The 23,519-nt window shown below is 44.5% G+C and overlaps 1 protein-coding gene across 2 annotated transcripts in view; it reads right to left on the bottom strand.

The window, feature by feature from the left end:
* Nucleotides 1-337: 337 nt before the first annotated feature.
* The window catches only part of CALM2 (calmodulin 2), a 34,302-nt gene continuing 11,120 nt past the window's right edge, over nucleotides 338-23,519 (bottom strand). The window contains exons 2-6 of one of the 2 annotated variants that reach the window (XM_069234034.1): nucleotides 21,186-21,216; nucleotides 20,470-20,613; nucleotides 20,280-20,386; nucleotides 12,266-12,401; nucleotides 338-983 (exon numbers count right to left, since the gene is read on the bottom strand). In XM_069234034.1, the coding sequence (XP_069090135.1) occupies nucleotides 955-983; nucleotides 12,266-12,401; nucleotides 20,280-20,386; nucleotides 20,470-20,613; nucleotides 21,186-21,216 (447 nt within the window). In that variant the 3' untranslated portion in view covers nucleotides 338-954. Of the gene's footprint in view, nucleotides 984-12,265; nucleotides 12,402-20,279; nucleotides 20,387-20,469; nucleotides 20,614-21,185; nucleotides 21,220-23,519 lie in introns of both variants that reach the window. The other variant, XM_069234033.1, reaches the window with a different exon arrangement.

Below are 23,519 nucleotides of genomic sequence, written 5' to 3' on the forward strand. Positions count from 1 at the left end.
CCAGGCTAACCTGGAGCCAACACCAACAGGAATCATTTTGGTCTCAGCCTGCCTTTGTAAGAAAATTGTCCAGTGAGGACTGAAAAAACTGCTTAAAACTTAATTTACAACTACACTAACTGAGAAAAGTGTTGCTTGGGTGTGCGTGCACAAAATGCAATGAGGTAGGAGGGCCCCAGGACCAATTAAAGTTAACCTGCAACCGTTAAAGGGACTATACACCGGAAGGCTGTGTCGTTCACTGGACAAGAGAAAGTGGTGTTTCTTGAACTTGGCTGTCAAGCAAATGATCATACTGAATGGGTGAAAGCTGTAAATCACATTACAGAAACAAGTATTTGTATACAAATATGGATAAATTGTTTTATTGGAAAACAAATGTACAACTTGGAATGGATTTGAGGCAAACTGTGCCATAAGCAAAGAAGTGGCTAAACAAAGTTTAAAAAGCATAGTACATTAGAATTTGGGTTTCTGGTACAGACAGCAGTACAAAAGAATAGATGAGAAAAGTGTTCTAGTGGCTGGATGATACACCCGTTTTTTTTTTTTGCAGTAGTGCAACTTGCATTCCATATTGTTGACTGTCCATAGTCCACGTAGAGCTAAACTCTACATTTCAACAATGCAGATACTTCCTAAGGAAATCCAACTTTAGGTATAACAGATAGTAGCTTATATGCAACTTGAGATACCAACTCGGACGGTCTGAGAAGTCAAATATTGTTTTAGATGTGCAAAAGGGCTTTGGTGATATCCAGGAAAAGCCACATGCAACAGTCACTTCATCACCTCTTAAGTTCCTTTTTGTGGTGAATAAGATGGGATAAAAAAGAAAATGAATTCTAACTAGACATGCATTTTCTTGACAGTAGGGGAACATTTTACAGATAAGTTACAAACAAAGGCAAATAAACAATTTTGTACAAGAAAATTAACACATTCTGTACATCTTCACTTTGCTGTCATCATTTGTACAAACTCTGTAAAAGAAAGAAAAAATGGTTTACTAGGTATCCAGCAACACATCAGCGTAAAGATATTAAGTTTCAAAGAAAGATGCATCGCAACTACTTGCAGTCAAATCATACTAGACTCAGCAATGTCACAAAATGGAAGTTAATACATAAGTATTTGAAATCTAACCTCTGGAAGGCTAAACTGCATTTTAAAAGAAATAAAACAATATTCATCACCAGACCATAAAATCAGACAAGAGGGACCTCATTTGAGGGCACCCACCTGGGAAATCAGCATTGCACAAGACCAGCCTTCATTCTGATTAACCATCTCATAAGAATGCACTAGTTGGATAGGCTCCAAGTCCGACTAAGAAAACTGGACGGCCTGACCTCAATGGTACTATCTAAAATTACTGGAAAAAAAAAAAAGCCCGCTACTACTAAACACCTGCACCCATTATGTCAATCTGACCTCTATTAAAAAGAGTTGAAGGTCCAAAAAAAAAAAAAAAAAAGTTATTCAAAAATTTAAATTTAAGACAATCAAGAGCTATAAACCTATAAGGGGCACAACCTACCCAGCTGAGGGTCTGCTTAGATGTGCTGCTTCTCCACTAATCGCTCCTATAAAAGAGCTTAAGGATCAGATTACTTACAGTAATGTTCTGGGGAATACTATACCTACAGATTCCTCATCTTCTGGGTGCCAGACTTGATCTGTAGATTCCCTCCCTCAGCAAATTGCATCATGAGGCTTTATCTGGTCTGTCCAGCACCAAAGTGACAGGTATGCCTAACTGCTACATTTGAGCTACAAAGTCATCAATTTTCCCCACCTTCTGACAGGGATCATAAATAAAGCACACTATGCCCTCCCTGGCAAGGATAGTAAGAAAAGCCATACGCAAAATGCTTCCTCCCCATCACAGGAGCTATAGTATTTAAACACTGCAATGGCTAAATATTACCGACATTGTCAAAAGGTTCTTGCATGATGCAAAATTGTGTGATGACTGCAATCAGATCAACTTCGTGGTTGCTGATACCACAGGGCAAAAACTCCAGTGCTGAGCACCACTGGAAAGATTGTAAAGCGAAGTCTTAGTCAAAGTCTAAGACACATTCAAGGGCCAGACACTGTTTGAGAAAGTTAGCTGTCCTGCTTCATATCATGAAAGTCAGTCTAAGAAGTGTAAGCAGTCAAAACACTGCTTCCTACCACTCTGGTCCAGAAGTGGCCGAGACTTCAGGGGTACCTCAATGTCTCCCACAATGGAGCCACTCCTTCAACTTGTCCTGATTTAGCCTGAATTTCCAGGGCCAGTGGCCGATTATTGGGAACCTTCATGCCCCTGGCATGCCCTCCTAGCCGAAAGCAGTCCAGGCGGACTCCATTCGGGTTACTGGTGGCAGATCGGTCCCCGATGCACACTACCCAAACCCCGTTTCCCAGGTCAGCTTTTGCTTTGGGGAGGGCACAGCCAGTTGATGATAAACACAAACTGCAATGCCAGAGAAAGACTATCCCATATGATGGAAGCTAATCCACTGTGTCCTTGGCCAAAGTTGTGCCTAACCCAACAGTAATCAGATTGATGGTTTGTTTTATAACATTTTCCAAATGAACCACACCAGCGGATTAATCTTTACTGTATAACAAGCGTTAGACATGGGGTCTTTGTTAAAATCTGACTACCAACCAAAGGACCCTCACTCTAGTCAGGATAAAGAAGAATCGCTAAGTTAAACCCCACCCACCCCCTTGGTAGCTTGGCGCAGGCAGGTTTAACTTCAGAAGCAATGTGTAAAGTATTTGTACCAACACAGTAACTCACTGAAAACACTACAAAATGACAGTTTAGAAAAATAGGTATCTACACCAAACAAGACCAAAACGACAAAAATTCAACACAGAAGTCAAGATATGACTTTTAAAAAGAAAGTCAATCCTTAGTGACAATGCTGTTATTGCACAAAATTACCTGGGTAACATCAAAATAAAGCTGCATGGGCAAGCATGCATCGAAAAAAAATGCCAACGATCTCACTCGCAAGGGAGACCGTGCATCGTTTCCTCTCTCCAGCTAGAGAGGAGTCGATCCCAGACCAGCACCTCTGGTCCAGGTAGGCCCTGTTGATTTTCTGCACCCAGTGATGCTGCGTTGAAATCCGGTCACAGTATTAGAAAGCCTCACTGCGTGGGGCATGTCGTTAACAGCAGCCGATGCACATTGTTTCTTCATTCGCAATGCTGGTGGAGCATCGATTTAAGCCGCGAGGCCGGTGGCATGTTTATCATCTGTGTTGCAGGCGGGGCATTGAAAGTTTCCCCACACAGCAGTCTGGATTTCAGTCCTTATCCACCAGCTTCAACTTTCAAGGGCCCAAGGACTGGATGGGGGCACCACTTGGCAGGGCAGGAGTCGGAGGGTCCAGGTGCTAACAGAGAGAAGTCTGATGGCCCGAGACTTCAACAGGAGGCAAGCTCAACTCAAGCGGAGATTCTTCAAGCAGGAATGCAAAACAAAGTCTAGTCTGTCCCCTTTAACAGGCAAAAGCAGCAAACTGCAGGATAGCCCAACAAAGCCCAGTCGCAGGCAGGGGCAGTACTTCTCAGCTCTTCTTGGCAGAGGTTCCTCTGGATTCCAGAAGTGATCTGATTTTCAGGTTTTTTTGGGTGCTCTTATGCCCCTTTGCCGTAGGCCTACTTCAAAGAGAAGTCTGTTTAAGATGCTGCCTTGCCCTGGCCAGGCCCCAGACACTAGGGGTTGGGGGCTGTATTGTGTGAGGGCAGGCACAGCCCTTTCGGGTGTAAGTGTACCAAAAACAGATCAGCACACAACCTGAGAAAAAGGTAAAATGTTAGGGAAGACCACGCCAAGGATGCCAAGTCGAACACGTCTCCTCCTCCCAGCCCCCCCAACCCATCCGCCCCCACCAAAAAGAGGGGAGCAACTACCCAACCTCATGGCACTCATCACTAAGGCGGGAGACTCTAGACAGACCATCAGCATTGTCATGTTCTGTACCAGGGCTGTGTACCACAGTTAGTCACCTGTAGGGAAACGGCCCACCTCAACAATTTAGAATCCCCCCCCAAAATCTGCATTAGCCATCCAAGGGGGCCTGTGGTCGGTCTGAACCCAGAAGCGAATTGCAAACAAGTAGGGGCTTAGCTTCTTCAGTGCCCAGACCACAGCTAAAGCTTCAGGCTCAATTGCACTCCTCCTACATTCCCCGAGAAGCAACCCTCTGCTAATGAATGCTACAGGTTGATCTAGGCTCTCTTCATTAAGCTGCGAGTACTTCTATGCCATGCTGAGGTATGTTTGCACAAACTCCTTGGAGTAATCCGGTGCATTCAGCACAGGTGTTGTGCACATGGCAGCCTTCATTGCATCAAAAAGGTGTGACAAGCCTCTGTCCAGATCACCTTCTTGGGTTGCTTCTTGCAAGTAAACTTGTTCAAGAGGGCAACAATGGTGCCATATCCCTTGACAAACTTCCTGTAATAGCTAGTGAGGCCTAAAAAGGCCCTCACTCAGTCTGGGTCTTGGGAGGCTGCCAGGCCAAAATGGTCAATTTTTGGCTTTTGGGGGTGCCACCGAGCCACTCTGTATCTGGCATCCCAAATACACCACTAACCCCTGCCCTATTCGGCACTTGCTTGCTTCAATAGTGAGGCGTGCCTTTTAGGGGTCCTCCAACTCTGCAGAGGTGCAGCAAATGTTCCTCCCAAAGGAAATTAACCACTGCAATGTCATCCAGGTATGCTGCACTGAAGTTGCCCAGTCAACAGCTGGTTGACCAACCTCTTGAATGTGTCAGGGGCATTTTTCATCGCAAAGGTCACTTTAAACTGGAAAAGTCCATCTGGGGTATAAAATTACCTCCTTGGTCCCCTCAGTTAAGGCAATCTGCCAATTCTCAGATGTCAAATGAGGTATTTGGCAGCTACCAACCGATCGGAGCTCATCAGGTTGAGGGATGGGATGTGCATCAGTTTTAGAGACCACATTGAGATCCCTAGTAGTCCACACAGACTGGAGTAATGGGGTAGCACCAGGAGCAGCAGACTTTGGAACCAAGACGACAGGGCTGGCCAAAGACTGCTGGAAAACTCAATCACCCCTAGCTAGCATCTTAGACACCCCATCTTTGATACTAGCCCTGACCTTATCAGTCACCCTGTAAACCTTCTGTTTAATGGGTGACTCATTAGTGTCCAAATCATATGTGGACAAGTGTGTGACCTTCCCTGGGATCAGGGAGGCAAACTGACCCAATACCTGGCGACATTCCCTCTATTCAGGTCAGGGAGGGTGAGAGGTCCACTCCCTCCAGACCCATCTTCCTCTCCAGAACACAGGAGGTCAGACGAGGCTCACTCTTCCTCCACCCAATTGGTTGCAAGGAGCATGTACAATTCAGTCCGCTCAAAGTGTGGCTTGAGACTGTTCACATGCAGGACCCTTAAGGGCTTCCTGGGAGTCCACCAGGAAAGTGACTGCTTTTGCGCTCCACCACCTCAAGTGGCCCAGTCCACTTGTCCAGGGCTCCATTGGCACCATTACCCACATTTTGCCCAGGCTTACACTGAGTGGCATTCTGGCCATACCACAGTTTCATGTCTGCCTGGCTTGCTTCCAGGTTCTCTTGTGCAAGAGCTCTGAAGCAGGTAGTCTGGTTTCTGAAGGCCAGCATGTAGAACAAGTTACTTGACTTTGGTAACGCTTTTTCTGGTGGATACATTAGCTACCTGTGGATTCCTCACCTTCTGAATTCTCCCAAAGCGCCAGCATTAAAAAGAAGTTTTCTTCCTAGCTCCCCACGTCGACAAGGAAGTCACAATTGCACGGCTCAGCACGCAACTGTCTGACACGGCGATAAGTCCTCGCCAGTGTGCGGACGTCAGTTTCAGCATTTTTGTTTTTTTTACATGCCAAAGGCAAACAGGTGAATACAGACATCACAACAAGCTATATACCAATTCAAATACAAACCACATTTGTTTATATAAAATCAAAAACGTATATACATTTATAATAGAACAAGTCTTGGTATGACCAGACAGGCAAGTGGAGGCAGGTGGGACTGAAATCTACAGGTAGCTACTGTATCCACCAGAAAAAGTGTTAAAGGTAACAACAAACTAAGCAGTCCCGCACTCAGGTGGGTGCCTGACCGGTCAAACCAAGAAACCCTGCAAAACAGTGCCCAAAATGACCATCCCTAACTTCAGAGGATAAGCAATAATGCTCCGTGAAAGTGTGGAATGAAGCCCAAGTACCAGTGTTACAAATTTCAGCAACTGGAACACCTCTAGCCAAGGCCGAAGTGGCGGACTTAGCCCTAGTACAATGGGCCCTAATACTCTCAGGAGGAACCTTCTTTGTGCAAAGAATGACCCACTTGGAAAGGGTTCTCTTGTGGATGGCCTTGCCCCTCATCTTGCCCACATATACAACAAAGTTGATCATCAACACAAAAGTCTCTTGTCCTCTCAATGTAGAAACTGAGTTGAAGGTCTATGTACCACACACTTCTTGGCCAATCCAGGGCCATTAAAATGGCTTGATCCCGGTGAATTTGTCAGAACCAGAAAAATCAACGGTATGGGGGTGGGGGGGGGGGTGTAGGGGTACGACGCGTACTGGTCACACCAAGACATCTGAAAATGTGTCCAAATACCCCCTGCACCGGATACTGGAGGATGCAGAATGATGGGCAGTATGCGTTCTGAGTGGCAAACAGGTCTATCTGTGGAAATCCCCACATCCAAAAGATGTGAAAAAGGTCTGGAGGGAGACGCTACTCCTGATCAGCCAAGAAATGCAGACTGTTCGCATGTATGTTGAGAACTCCGGATAGTTGGTCCTGTGCCCAGCACCACAGCTGCAGAGCCTCTCGGCAGAGAAGGTACGACCCTACACCTCCCTGATTAACGTACTAGATTGCGGTAGTGTTCTCCTTCAAGACTTGACGGAGTGTGAAGGGACGGAGGAAGGCCTCAGGAGCCAGACATATTGGCTGCAATTCTAACAGATCAATGTGAAACATCTGCTCCACAGGAGACCAATGGCCTTTGATTGCCAGGTCCCCCAGATGAGCTCCCCACCCTAGAGTGGAATCATCTGTTGTGACTGGCCACCGGAGGTGGTAGGCAAAACAGCTTTCCTTGGGAAAACGTTGCTGTCCACAGCCCACCATCAGATCTGCTGCCACCTCTCTGGAGATGGTTATTGAATCAGCGAGCTCCCCTTTGTGTTGCAACCACTGCTTGCAGAGGCACCACTGGAGAGCCCTCATGTGCCAACATGCGTGAGTGGGCAACAGAATGCGAGAAGCAAACAGACCGAGCAGATGTAGGACCGAACAGCTGCTCCCTTTGGAAACCTTGGAATCAACACCTGAATCTGAGGTGGAGGGAAGGCCTAGATTCAATTTTGTGTCCAGTACTGCCCCTATGAACAGGAGGCGCTGAGGGCTCCAGGTGAGACTTGGGTAAGTTTACCATGAAGCCCAGTTTGAACAACTGTTGTCATTTGCAATTTATGCAGCACAAGCTCAGGGGACCTGGCTTTGATCAGCCAATCATCCAGGGAAGGGAATACAGATACTCCCTTCCGAGGTCCGCTGCAACCACTTTTGTGAAGACTCAAGGTGCAGAAGGAATGACCGCAAACTGGTATGGTGTTGCAACCCTACCACGAACCGGAAATAAGCATCCTGAAAGTTGACACCATCCAGTCTTCCTTGTTCAAGGCCAGAAGCACCTGTGCTAGGGTCAGCATTTTGAATTTCTCCTCTTTGAGAAACCAATTCAAAATCCTCAGGTCCCGGTTAGGCCTCAAATCGACCATCCTTCTTGGAAATCAGGAAATACCTTGAATAGCATCCCTGACCCTTTTCCTGCTCTAGAAAGAATTCCACTGCACTGTTTAAAAAAACTTGAACCTCCTCCTGAAGCAACAGGAGATGATCTTCCCTACAAGACAAATGACTGGGAGGGATGGGAGGCGGGAAACTCAAAAGGGCATTGCCTTTCTCCACAATATTCAGCACCCAAGAATCAGATGTGATTAACTCCCACCCGTTGAGAAAATAAAATCGCCTCCCCCCCTTATGGGAGAAGTATGATGCAAGATGTTGAGAAAACTAGGGCTGTGTTCCTTGATGGGTTCCCCCAGTGGAAGGAGATGACAGGAGGATAAGTGGCTCCTTGCATTCTAACTCTACCCCCCACCCTCTACAAGACATATAGCGAGGGCTGGCAGGCTACTTCATGCTGGACTTTGGCCTCCCTCAAAAAGAGGACCCATGGCCAAAACAGTTGAACCTCCAAAAAGATCTAAAGGATGTGGATGCTGAAGCCTGGAGTCCTAAGGACTTTGCAGTACCCCTGCGGTCTTTAAAATGTTCCAAAGCTTAGTCGGCCTTGGACTTAAACAGCTTCACCATCAAACGGAAGGTCCAAAGTTGTCTGAACATCTGTGGAAAAGCCAAAAGACGTACGCCATGCATACCTCCTGGTCACCACCGAAGTGCCCATTGCCCTGGCAATGGAATCTGCCATATCCAAACCAGACTGAATAACCTGCTTGGCCGCTGCTCGAGTGTCCAACAGGAGTTCAAACTGCCCCTGCACATCCTGAGACAAGCTTGTACCAAACAGCTCTTGCTGTGCCCATCAGGGAATTAATATACCTCCCCTGCGCACAGGTAGCATTGACAGACTTCAAGGCCATACTGCACGAGGAGAAACGCTTCTTTGCTGTTTGTTCCATTCGCAGACTCTAGCTGATGGAGTAGAAGGGAATGGACCAGGTGTAGACCTGGCAGAACAAGAGGCCCACACTACAAAGCTCAGGTGTTTGATGTGGAGACAACAAATGTTGATCCCTGGAGCAACTCAACCTCCTAGCCACAGGAAACTGGGAGTCATTACAGGCTTCCTCCAACTGTCTAGAATGGTCTCAGTAAGGGCATCATTAAAAGGGTGTAGGGGCTCAGAAGACTTAGAGGAAGGATGCAACACCTCAGTCAGAATCTTTGTCTTCAGCTCAGATGCTGGTATAGGAAGGTCCAAAAACTCAGCCTGATCACGCTGTGGTAAGATGCTGCCTCCTGTGAGCTCGCCAGGGGATGAAAGATCCCACTCCAGGGATTATCTAGGATACTTGCAGAGTTCAGGGCCTGAAATTCACCCATAGGTTCAGGAATTTCTCCTTCCTCCAACAGCTGTTCCAGATACTCCTGCTCCTCCAAGAGCCCCAAGGACCTCTTTCTCGACCTTAGTCTGGCCTCCAAATACAGGGTCGACAGAATTAGCATACGTCGACAAAACCAGTTTCAAAGCAGATGGACGCTCCAGTGGAGGAGAGGGTGGAGAGACTGCGGCCAGATCAGGAGCCATCCAGCGCCTGCATACTCAATCGGTGCCGAACCAGCACCTTCACCTGGATAGAAGGGTACAAACTGGGCCTGTGTGTACAGCGCCAGTGTGAAAGCTAATGGACACATGGGACCAGCCAGTGCACCAGCAGGGGGCCACAGTGACATTGAAAATTCTGAACAGAGCTTCAAGGAATGCTGATGGATCAGCTCCCGGAGACGGAAAGGCAGGAAAACTCTGCTCGTCCTGAGGCGCTTGAACCGAATCCGAAGCTTGCACCCCCAACTCCCTACAATGGGTTGACACAGGAGGAAAGTGAACCAAGGGCTCGTCTGGGACTAAGACCTTTATCAACGTTGGCACTGGAGAAGCCTGTGGAAGCTGAGGCACAACTGCTGGTCTGACCTCCCAAGCCATACGGCACCATCTTAGAGGAGACAGACCAATACCTGGAAGATTAGTCGACAATCGTGCTGCTTATGCGAACGAGGACTTATGCGAAGAGCCCCTCACCTTGGATCTTAAATTACCCTTATGCTCCTTTTTGCTTTTGCCAAGAGCTTTGTCTCTCTCCTTCAAGTTCATCAGCTAGCAGCATACATACCCCTCCATGTCCTGGTCCGAGCTTTGGCACCACAAGCAGTCCTCATGAGGACTTGTTACGGACATGCCGGCTAGCAGGATGTTAGAGGGTGCACAGGAAGGGCACACCTGCCCTGGGCATAACCCGTCTGGATGCACTTAATCCACGGCACAATGACAGATTATGTAAAGGCTAAAATAAATATTTTTGCTTAAGGGAATGCACCCATCAATACATTACACACGCACCCTTCCTGCTACAGGGTTGGTTGATGAACAAAACATATTATATTGCAACTTAATGGTCTAATGTAGACAAGTGAAACCACCGTGGCAGAATTTGGGGATTTGTTTTGAGGACCATCTGATCCTGGTGGACCCCGAAGAAAGGTTGCTGGAGTTTGCCAATGCACCAGAGCAAGCACGCCATCAACTTGTGTGAGCTGTGAAGAGGATCTGAGATAGACTTTTTGATATCTGTAGAGATCCAAGCAGCTTCAAAAAGTATTCTAAGGTTCAGACCTTGATTTCTTTTGTTTAGACGACCCTGGAGTTGCTGTTGTGACCATACTTCTCCTGATCCAAGCTCCTGTTACCCAGTCTTTTCTCTGTCCCTTTTGATAATTTACGGGGCTCCACACTAAATTCCTTAGTTTGTCTCTAGAAGTGAGACTTCCTCTCCAGATACTACTTTCTGTAGTTTCTTTTTAAGCCTAAAGAGAAACCCTGCTTCGGTAGACAAAAAAAAAAAAAAAAAAAAAAACACAATTCCTGCAATATACGCAGTCTGAGTATGTGATCAGGGTATAAACAATACAGACACTCCTGACTCAGTAAACAGCCTTCTTACCACAAGACATACAAGGCCTGAATTAACCTTTATCACCCCGACATGCTGGATTTCTGTCAGAATAAGATACCAGCAGATTAAGATTCTATAGATTGAAAAAGTTCAACTGAACTGAGTAAGGGCTCAGGGAGATTCCTTTTCACGGAAGGAATGGCTAGAAATTAGAGGTGTGGTGGCTCTGGAGAAGAATGAGGCAAGGGTTGCTCCCTTATTCATTAAGGGTTTGTTCTCCTTAATGCTGTGGATTGGTATACAATCTGATGGGGTTTGCCACTTTTTATTTTAATTATAAATAAATACTGTGGGACTGCCACCTAAACGATGGTGAAGATTCAAGCATGTAAATCTGTGAAAAAATTAAATACTGGAGAAATTGCAAGTTACAGGGGTGGAATGGGTTCAATGGGTGGACCAATGAGGCCTGTGAAACTACGGTGTTACTCCACATGGGGTTGAGAATTCTTCTCTTAGGCCCCTTCATGAAGGCTTTCAGCACATGCATTTTAAGTGACATATGTTCTTTTGTTGCAAAACAATGGGAGTCACGTGTAAACATGTGTCTACTAAAACTGCCTTACGTAAAGGCTAGCAAATACCTCGTACGGAGATGGTCTATATTGTGATGCACTGGTGGTCAAATCCTTTACTGCACGAGGCAGATAAACCCACCCTGTATGGGTAACAGCCAAGTGTAGAGGCGCATACTGGGAGTATAGGAAGACCAAACTCTGGGAGCTCCGGTACTAAATAGCTAGGTTGAGACTGGATCTTTATAGTAGACAGGTGACCACCACCACAACAGCAACGTCCTTAACACAAAGCTAAGATTTTCAAATCGCCTCGAAACATGCTCTACCATGCAACTCAAATGGATGCACACTCAAATGTGGTCGGATCAGGCCACAGAAACCTGCTTATTTTGGTGTGGATGTATTCCACACCCCCAGGAGGCTGTGTTTCCCCCTGCACGGTGCTGAAGGTATTAAAGATACAACCAGACAGCCTCCTACAAACGAGGTGAAGCAAAGATTAAGTATGCCACCACTTTTTTTTATTTAAAGAGTGGACACCGACCTGCATTACACTGTTTAAATGACAAAAAACCTGGACGGTAACACTGGATGAACTCCGATGTTGTTCAAGGCGAGGTGCAAGTCACCCGTCCCATTTTAGTCATGTAGAGGGCAGTGCAAGAGGACTCGAAAAGTGGCCCAATGAGAATGACTACATCTGGTCATAACAGTTTAACATCTGACTTGTTACATGCAACGGGACAAAACTTGCGTAAATGATTGATATTTAAGCCACTCCCGATTAGCTGCTAGGCAAACAAAGAGACGACATGACACGCAAACCTAAACTGCAGGTCGTGGAAACTAAACTTTACCGTATCCAGCAGTTCCATCACCTGGTTACAGAATAAATTGGTTAACTATATAGCAAGTCATAACAAAAAATGTTTAAAACAAACATTACCTTCATAATTTACTTGCCCATCACCATCAATATCTGCTTCCCTAATCATTTCATCAACTTCTTCATCAGTTAACTTCTCCCCCAGGTTGGTCATCACATGACGAAGCTCTGCAGCACTGATGTAGCCATTTCCATCCTAAAATATTGATTGGGGGGTAAATATAGTTAAGATTAGAAATGTGTAAGCACCAACAAGTCAGAGCTTAACAGACAAGGCCACCCTGATGCTACACAAGGCTAGACAGGGTTAGCCATACATTGTGAATTTCCTAAATTCGACAGAGCAGCAAGACAAACTCTGATACCCCATATTTGTATATACACAAGAGAAAAGTGCCAGATGAACACGGAGTTTATATTTAATAATCAGAACACGCTGGCAAAATGCACAATAGAATCAACGTCTGCAAGGAGACGTTATAAACAAAGTACTGTTTTCAGTTAGGACAGTTAGTAAGACACATCTGGTAAGGAATGGCAAAGCCAATACGTCAGGCTGAATCGTTGCAAAGTCAGAAGAGAAACATTTTTGTAGCAAAGGCTTACGCCAGTAGTCCCTGGCATGTTAGGACGTGCATATAGTGAGTAAAGGCGTCTACACTTGAAGTCGTTTAGGAGAGCTGTGCAAGAGCAATAACTAAATATGGAAAGTTTGATAAGCCAAGCACAAGGATTAAAGACCACAAATCACAGTATACTGCACAACAGCCAGACCGCGAGCATTTAAATATACAAAGGAAATGCCCTTCACTAGCGACCATGATAGGATTAGTATACCATCAGTTTAAGAAAATTGACCGATTTTCGGTTTGTTGATGTATAATCTTTGCTGAGAAGCCTCTGCGTGAGTAGGAAATAAAGTTGCTAGTTCTGCTTGAAAGACCCTTTTAAATGGGAACACCTTTAAATTAATTTTAGTCAATGATGTGCTTTCCCCTGCCATCGGGTGCTTGCTCTTTATATTCCAGTTTAAGGCGGGCAAATGCCTTGTGATCAAGTTCCTCTAAACTATTCACAAGGACACGGAGCCACCTCAAATTAGATCCTTTTCTCCCAAGTGGACATGTGCTCTTCTGCGTTCCTAACGCATGCAACCCTAAAAAAAATACAAGCTTGCAACAAACTGCTGCAGCTTAACATGTTTCCATCAGCACGAACATCCGATTTAAATGAGTCCCATCGTACTTTATTGGCGTGGCTGACAAAGTAGCACGATTAAAAAGGGTTTACATTTTCTAACCATCTTGTGCTATGGAATATGTAGACTTTGTTCTAAAACTATACCAAACTTCAGCGTGCACCACAAACTACAGCAGTTCCGGTGGGCGAAAGGTACGAAGGGAAAATCAAAAAAAAAAAAATCAAAAAAAAAAAAATCAAAAAAAAAAATCACAAAGACCACAGCTTGATTTTTAGGTCGCACTACACCCTGTTGAGACGGGTTGGAGCAAGTGAAAAGGTCACCTGCAACGTTAAATGTACTGCTGTTACACGCATCACAGTTCAGTGAGTCATTTTTTACTTTCCAGCTTACCTATCCATTGTTTAATTTTACTTTTTTTGTGGAGTAGTACAGTGATGGACGTGACCCATAGTTCAACTTCCCAACTGCTGAGTTTAACAGTGTTGGGTTATAAAAAAAAAAAAGTGTACTGTATTTGCATTGATATTGCACTTACTACCCGCAGTGCTTTACACCAGGCAGCACGGTACTCCAGAACCTAGGATTTTTTTTACTCCCATTGTTGGGGTTAGTCTTGCACTTGAGGGAAAAAAGAAAAAAGAAAAAAAAAAAGCATTTTCTCCAGTTCCACTGTGGTAGATCAAATAGAAGTTTTTTATTTTTAGAAGGTATATGTGAATGAATGCAGATGTTGGCAGTATAAGATTAGCTACGGTGGCTTTTGAAACAGTGCTAACTTGTAAAGATAAATGGGATCAAAGCAAACATACCAAGCGATTTAAAACTAGGCTTTGCTCAGAAGTAGAAAATGTAAAGGCAAAAAAAAACGCATCTGCTCGAGTTAGAGCTATTAGCTTTATAAACTTCTAACCGGACTTTTGCCACACAAATTGAAAGGAAACGAAAATAAGAGCGTGCTCGCACTATGTAAAAACCGCGCAATTGCGCCGAAATTGAGGAAAAAAAAAACAAACAAAAAAAACACGCGATCACGCTGCGTAGAATAGTGCATAAACCAGGCTGAAACCATCGAGCCACCTAAGTTTTCAGATGTTGGCCGATGCACTCGATGAGGGCTAGACACCAGAAAAGGCACGACATATGCATGCCTTTCACTAATGAAAGCAAGTGAATTTTAAAAGGCAGGCCCACAAACCAGTCAGGCATAACATGGGCGTGGTTACACGCCCACAGAGATAACTGCGATGGAGCACTTGTGATGTAACGATACTTGAACTACTGCTGCATCACTATAGTGCAGCGATTCTAGGCAACATTGCTGCATGAACGTGTGAATGCTTTTCCACGGTGCAGCACAGCAAGTTTTCTCCAATGGTATGCCTGCAAAAAGCAGTCGAAGTGGGCACTGCCCTTGTGTGCTTTAGCCCTAGCTGTGAGTGGTTTGCCCACCTATGAACGGCAAAACTGGACGACAGTAGAAATCGGTCTTGCAATAGCTGCCTTTGTGATTGAAGCACCTTGTTGAGTTTGACCATACATATTGAGCTTGTTTTACGTTTTTGCTGCGTACAATGCAAAATAAAACGAGGCACCGCTTGACGTCCAGCGTCTGGAGAGATTTATGCACCTGAAATTGATCGTTTTGGGGAAGAGCACATTGTGATGGGCTCATTGATATGAAACGGAGATGGGACCTTGTCTAAGAGTTATGGGTTTGTTCTGAATAGTACATAATGGTCAGTGAAACACGAAAAGGTTCCTGCATTGTGATGGCCTGAATTTCATATTTGCTGAGGTGAGGCAATAGTAATACCACCTTCCATGTTAGGAACTTAATTGCTTTGGGAATGGATTTGAATGGTGGTTTCATTAGCTGGAAGAGAATGATATTGGGATGCCATTCTGGAGGAAGAGCCTAGATCAGAGGAAAAGCTTTGAATAGGCTTCATTAATTGTTTTATTATCCTTGGTGAGCAAAGAAAGGAACGTCTATCTTGAGATGCTGCAAGGTGAACCTTGACAGTATTGCACTAATACAGATTTAGTCAGCTGGGGGAGATATGGCAGTAATCTGCCCAGGTGATACTTTCAAAGGGTGCAGGCTAGACTGGACACCAACCGCAGAATCATTTTCATTTTACCCTGAATGTTTGGTTTGCCAATTCCGCTCTTACAAGGATATCCCTACACTCCTGGGTAATGTCTAGGCCCTTGAAGTCATTGAATTCAGAAGCCAGGCACACAAAGGGAGAGGCTGGTTCCAGATGCAGAGCCTGGTTCATGATCAACAATTTCAGCATTGCCAGGAAGTGAATAAGATTGCATTCCTACAACAGGAGCCCTATAAACCAGTGCTGCCAGTGCCATCTGGGTGCAATCAGGATTAGGCAAGTGTTCTCTTCTCACTTCCCTGAGCACCTTGGATACAGGAGGAAAGGGGGAGTGTGCACAAATCCAGATCTGATTAAGGGCATTCCCCAATAACCCTGGGAGCAGATATCAACTGGCATAAAACTGGCATTTGGTGTCCTTGTCTGTCTCAATGAGACAGAATACTGGTGTGGCCCTGCGCGAAAATATCTTGTTTAGCTTCATTTGATCTAGTTCCCACTTGTGGCAACTGTCTTTTGCCCTGCTAAGCGTGTCCACTAGAGTGTTGCTGACTTGAGAAGTGCTAGGCTATCAGTAATAGCTGGTGAATTGTGAGCTAATTTCACAGATACTGGGCTTTTTGGGAGAGCATTAGCGTCTACCCTTAATGTAAAGCATGCTGGTTGTGCTGTCCGCATGAAACAGCACTGAGGAGCCTGCTATCCTCAGGGGGAAAAAGCCTGTGGAGTGAGCAAAACATCTTTCAACCCCAATCTCTTGATGTGCATGGCTTTTGTTTGTGGTGACCACTTTCCCAGAATCCAGAGGTCATGCAGATGGCTACCCCAGGCTTGTAGAGTCATCTGTTATGACAGAAGTGGGAATCTGAGGCATTAACGGGAGGACCTTTGACAAGAAGCCTGGGACCACCATGCTAGGGTCTCCGTGTTTGGAGTGACTATGTTAAACGATCCTTGTGTGGAACCACTGCTTCTGCAATGGTCTCATTTTCAACTGTGTGAAAGGTACTAGACTCATTGCAGAAGACAACATGCCTAGAAACAACTTGTTCAGTTGAACTGAAGTGGACCTTCGTTATTTTGACTGCCAGAGTTCTTAGCTTGTGTTGGCTGTCCCGAGAGAAATCTGCCCTGTTCTGTATTTAGTATAGATTCTAGTAACATTTGTTTTGGAATAATTGCAGATTTCTGAAAAGACAGTGAGACCCAGTTTGTGAAACAGGGGTTTTGGGTAGCCGTTCGTCAAATAGGGAAACACTTGACCTTGGTTTCGGAGAGTGGCTGCTCCTGGTGCCAGGCACTTGGTGAAAATGCAAGGTGTCGACTTGAGTCCGCATGGGAGGACTGAGTTGGTAATGGGTATCAGCTACAATGACTCTAGGAAGCGTTCTATGTTTGGGATGTCGAATTGTATCTTGCAAGTAGAGCAGTCCCGAAATCGGTTTAGGAAGTGCAGGATATCAGAGGGTGACCATCTGAAATAATTGCTTGCGTAGGAATTTGTTCAGTTTTCTCAAGCCCAGGATGGCCTCCATGCCCCAGTTTTCTTTCATACAAGGAGGAATCAGGCATGGAAGCCTATTCCCTGTGAAAACGGGGCTAGTCACACCCACAGGATGTTGGCGTCTGTAAACCAGCACCCAGTGTAGATCAGAGTTCACAACCTGTATCTACTCTGGGAGGCTTTCAGCGAGGGCCTTGTTTGGTATAAGCCACTGAAGGTGGCCAACCGTACTGATGCTGGTAAGCTGGTCTGTACTGGGTTCGAAGGGGCTGAACTGTTGAGGGTGTTAATATAACCCTCTGTGTGCACAAGCTTACCTCTTCAAGTAAGATGGGTCACTGCATTAAATAATTAGATATGTTTGCTGACACTTTGCAAAAGCAACCATGTCCTGGTGAGCTTAAAGTGGTTAAAGCAGTTCTTATTCACTTCAACTTGGTTTCGTGAACACCTGATTAACAAAAGATAGGCAGTTTCAAAATATAGAAGGTAACGACTATTTGACAGAAAGTGAAGGTGAGTAGCCACCATCATTACCTTCCACTGGTATTACTTGTAGCCTACTGCACAATGAAGCTAAAGCCACAAATACTATCTTCCATGCAACCCGAATAATTAAAAAGGTGCCCCCAATAAGATAACAATTTTAAGTCGTAAGTTGCGGGGCAGCAAAGGCGAGGTGGTTGGAAATGTGTAATCTGGTTCAGGAGGTCAAATCGTAAGAATTTTAAGGAAAACTTCAAACAAATAGGACATCAAATTAGGCAATTACAGTTGACATTATCCGATGTGCAGCAAGCAGTACATACTAAAGATATCTTGGATATAAACATGTATTTAAAAGTTTCCAAAAAAGTTATGTTGCTGCTTGAACATCTACTAGTCAAATGCTTATGCCATGGAGTCTTTTAGAAGCTTCAAAAGGCTTAAGTTCAAAAGATGAAGTGAATTAATTTGGGTGAAATTTCCACCCCGTTAGTTTAGCAGATGTGTATAGTTTATTACTCGAGAGGCTGCATGTACCAGCACTTGCAGCACGAGGGCAAGAAGTGACAGATCTCGCATGGCGCAATGAGCGGCTTTCATCTCAACTATGCAGAAGTTTTTATCTGTTCCTACATAGAGCGGCAGTATTCTTAAGTGACGTTAAAACAGCAGTCAGGGTGGAAAACTGCCAACATGCGGATTGAAATATCCTGGAAAACAAGTGTCACAGCAGGTCAACGGCCAGTGTCTCAATATCAGATTGGATAATGGAGTGCATTTGACACAGCTTTTAGGATTTCTCCTGATCGGCCTCAGTTTTCTTTAACCTGAGCACCTGATGCAGCAGCTATTTCTCAGTCTTACCCGAGACCTTTACCTGATGGGATGTGTTTCTTTTTGGGGGGGGGGGGGGGGTGTCCTTGCAAGCCGCTCACTGTTATCATGGTGTCCTTCATGGAAACTCATTGCATTCTTAGAGCGTTTGTGCCACCTCCAGCACATTAACCCCCCTCCCTCACACTACAATATTCAGCAGTCTCCCTCGAGTACTTCTCTCCCCTTGGTGTCCCTTTCACAGTTCCCTCCTTTCCACCTTCTGTTGTCAGTGTTCCCCATAACCACTTTCACCTATCCTCTTTCTCTGCCCTTCTCTTTTCTTGCCATCTATGTTGCCTTGTCCCAAATCACTCCCCAGTTTGTTAAACATTGCACTCGTGCAATGTAAAACGGTCATAAAATAAACTGGAAACTTGATTGGAACAAGGCAACAGAGGGAGGGAAAGGAGATAACACCCGAAAGGGGATAGATGGGGACCACACAGCAAAGAATAAAGAGTTCCATGACACTACTCGGGTGCTTTAACGTAAAATAATGCTGGCTGTGTCACACCGCTTAATTCGTTCTAGCCATGAAGCACAGTAGACACTACTGTATACAGGCCTGGAAGCTACTCTCACTATGGCCCTTCTGGTGGTGGACAAAGAAGTGGTGTTCTGTTCAGTCAAAAAGATTCAGCAATTAAGACGCCTTTAAATTTTATTCTGGTCACATCTGCTCTGTGTTCAGAGCCAGAGGTCAAAAGTTAATCTTCTTGCAATGCAAACACTTTTCCTTGTGACTGCAGAGATCCAGGATTTTGTAAGGCGACCTGTCTGACCTATGTGAAATGAAAGGCTTTTGGTATCCGGTTTTTCCTAACACAACATTCATACAAGTCAACTTTACAAACATTTCAAAATATATCTCAGCAGCTGTGAAAGACCATTTTTTCTACATGTGTGTTGAGTCAGGAACACTTTAGTGATGTGCAAATGATAAATGTCTTCTGAAACGCAGTGTTCAGATTGTTAATACACTATATGGTTTACTAGTAAAGCTGCAAGTTAGTGGGAAGATTTTTTGACATTTCTTGGAAATGTACTGTTTGTAAATGACCGTGCGCTAGCTACCACATCATGCTTCAGTAATCCATTTATTAAAAGTGAGTGTTTAAACCAACAAAGAAACACTCCTGCTCTGATGGCAAAGAGATTATTAAAGTAAGAGGCAAGTCATGCATGGATCATGTGTACGTTTTTTAAGGGGGGGGGGGGGGGGCTATATTATACATGGAGCAAGCGTTTAGTGTATTTAATCAAACAAGGTTTATTTTTATTTTTACACATAATCCCTGAACTCTCACCTGAAGGTGCTCATGTGAGAGCAAAGAAAGGAGACTGTAAAATACATTTGCCTAGGATCACACAATTTGAAACCAGTTACTGGGTCAAGTATTAGTTAGGTTGAGTAGATTATTCAAGCTACTAGACATACAGGTCTAATACCATTATGATTTTTCTAGGTCTGGTATAGCATACTACAAAATACTACCAGAGCGCAGAGGGTGACACTGGCTTTTTTTTTAGTACCATTCCAAGATGGCGGAGGCAGTTTATCAGCAAACCTGTCTTAAATTGCTATTATAATAAATTGCAGCTGTCTTTTTTACAATTTAGGAAAACCGGCCTGGTTCAAAAGGATATGGAGGAGCGACTTGGGTAGTCTACTACTGCAAAACCATCACTACAAGATGTAAAAATGCACATACTAAGTAATCACCTATATCAAGTTGGGTACGGTTTTGCATACTTCGCAGTTTAGAAATAGTGAAGTCTTCAAATTAAGTGAAGAACTAACCAAGTAAAGGAACATTTAAGTCGAACTAGTGAAATTAAGTAGGGAAGTGGACTGAACCATTTATTAACACTTAATTACACAAGATTTCATACCTTGTCGAATACACGGAATGCTTCTCTTATTTCCTCTTCACTGTCTGTATCTTTCATTTTCCTGGCCATCATTGTAAGAAACTCTGGAAAGTCAATTGTGCCATTGCCTAGAAGGTAACATTCAATGTTAAGAGCACTCTCCAGCTAATAATTTGCATCCAAAATGAACAGTTGTCATTAAGTTATTTACCATCCGCATCTACTTCATTGATCATATCCTGGAGTTCTGCTTCCGTTGGATTCTGTCCAAGTGACCGCATTACAGTCCCCAATTCTTTTGTTGTTATCGTACCATCGCCGTCTTTATCGAACAAGGAAAACGCTTCTTTGAATTCTGTTAGATCAATAGGCCATGTTAGCAAAGCTTGAGGTATTGAGAAAACCACGATCATACATACGGGCAAGTAAATGTAGCAATTTTATGAATAAAAATTCTAACCCGTAAAGCAGCGTATTAACAAAACGTGAAGTTTAGTTGACTCCGATAAATTGCACTAGCCTTACTCGCAGTAACTGACAACATAAGCTTATTCAATACGAACACTTCAGCAGCAAAGGACACTAGTGCATAAAACGGAAACCTTTCTTGGGAGTCACATTAACGTTTCAGCAGTATGGTGGATGGGTACACTACGTAGACAAACCTGACACCTTAAAGGTGGTTAATTGGAATTTGTAAGTGCAAGGTAACTTCCCACTTTCATGGGCAGCAGTTTTAATAGTAAACCTATAAGCTAAAAACAATTATAATCTCCGAGTTATGCAGCAAAGGTGTTACGTGCATCAAGTTATTTAAACTGGACACGTGTTGGCACACCTGGCAGTACATTAGGCAAATGCAAGACGATCTACAGTTACTCACTACGGAAATGTATATATTAAATAATTTTCAAAATGTTGGTTTACCTGCAATCTGTTCCTCTGTCAGTTGATCGGCCTGCTTAGGCACACAAAAAAAAAAGAGATTAGTAGGCTCGTGTACTAACACACACATTTAGGGTTATATTTCTTCATGCCCGAGTAGCAAATATTACAGTATAGAATGCAAAACGCGTTAAGTCATTTAATGAAATGCCACTGCACAAAGATGTAAACAGTTACAGGTTACTAACAAATAAGAAATGGCACTTCAATTATTTTTTCAGAACTAGCGAGCTGCAGGTTTTGCCAAAATACTAATCTGTACAATCAATCCCCACATGAAGCCAACAGTGGTGGCTGCATACATAGGTAGTTTTACGATATTCAGCTCTATAAGCTTTGAACTGGTTTTAATAACGATGCACCGTGTGCGATAGCTAACTGTCGAATAAAGAAAATATTTGGGGCAAACGTACCACTGATGGGACACTGTTAAAGTGGCCAGCAAATGGAGTTGTGGAACAAATGCCTGCCACCTTCAGCGCTATCCTACTCAGCCACAATATTTATATTATCTGCACACTGCAGTAAGAAAGATGAATACGACAGAGCAATGAGCTGTCGCAGGCATCCTTAAGTTACTATCGTGATTAACAGTTTACTCACCTAAATCGGAAAGGTAGACCGCAGGATGGCGGAATGATGGTCGAGGATAGCCCAGTCACTAACTGAACTCACTACAGTGACTTACATCCACCCACCACAACACCAGAAGGTGGCACTCAAGCATTTCCATTCCAAGACATGGACACCAGCAAGAAAATGTTACTCAATAACACAAGATGATGGCTAAAAATGTGCAGTCATGTCAGCAGGACCACATGAACACCTTGCCTTCCATCACCACTCAACAGCAATGACCGTGCATTCCATACACGGCAGAGCACCCAGTGCATCCCTCACACCGATCCTGAACAACTATCTCAGACACCAACATGGATGCCTGGAAACAATGCAGTACTCAAGAAACCCTCAAGCCTAAAGAGGCTAGCCCACTGCTGGGCCCATTTCCCCGCTAATTCACCTAGCACATAGACAACCACCTCCTAATCACCACTCAATCTGAATTCAGACACAATCATGTAAAGACTGGCATTCCAGTCACAGACGACATCTGAATGATAGAGGTGACACCACTGCCTCCTCCTGGATCTTTCCCCAGCTTTTGAAACCACTTCCCACCCTATGCTTATCCAATAGATGAACATAGCCAGAATTCAAGGACCAGTACTTAAACTGATTTGCTCCTTATATACAGGCTGCACTCAGTTGGTCAGCCTGGTCCCCTCAAACGCCTCGGAGTTCTGCAAGGATCCTCACTCAGCTCCTGTTCAAACCCCCCATACCACCACTCAGCATTATCCATGCCCACAGAACCATCATATCCTACGCTGATATCCATCTCATTCTCCCCCTCCAATAAGATGCCATAACACATGACTAGCCAAGTGAAAGCAGTCTGTCTCCTGCCACCACATATTCCATGGCTTTCCACCAGCACTTGCAGAAGTGTTACCCAAGCTCTTATGACCAGCAAGCTAGACTACAGTAATGTGTTGTGGTGAAATCAATGCTAAACTGACCAGAAGACTTCCAGACCATGGGCGGGGTATGGGACTCAGCAGCAAGGCTCACTCCCAGCCTCCAAACCCTCAAACTAGCACTGCACATGCACACATACAAAGCCTAACAGACCCCACATACCTCAACTATGCGCTTCCACTATCTTAGACACTTCTACTCAGCCAGACACTTACTCCTCACCGATGGAAGTCATGCCTTATACCTTTCTCCTAAAGCCTGGAACAGCAGGCCCCTGACATGAGGGCCAGCGCCTCAATTCTTTAATTCCAAAAGAAACTGGAGGCCTTACTCTTCACTTGGCCCTGCCCATACAGGACCTGCTTCAGTGCAATAATACCCTCGCTTGTGAGTCAGGCACTCATTAAATACACAACATACAACCCACATAACTAACTAATGATTGTAATATAAAACCAAAGATACACAAAAAAAAGTTGAGTGCTGATATCCGAGTCTCATGGTAAAAGCCAAAACTCAAATGCAGCCATAGCGAGCATTGGAGTAAAGAGCAGTTACAATGTTTAAAAGGGTAGACCTCAAGACCAATTTTCCAACCCTCCTTTCTATCTCACAGTGCCCTGTAGCAGGTACATCTCTCCACTTTGTTTCAAGATTATTGAAAAGCTACTGCAATCAAACAACGTGCACCATGTTTGGTATTGAGCTACTCATACAGGCTAAGCAATGTTTGTACTGGCAGCCGAACTGGTTTACAAAATTATCGTACTACCAGCT

This window comes from Pleurodeles waltl, chromosome 5, assembly GCF_031143425.1.
Source record: "Pleurodeles waltl isolate 20211129_DDA chromosome 5, aPleWal1.hap1.20221129, whole genome shotgun sequence".
Taxonomy (NCBI): domain Eukaryota; kingdom Metazoa; phylum Chordata; class Amphibia; order Caudata; family Salamandridae; genus Pleurodeles; species Pleurodeles waltl.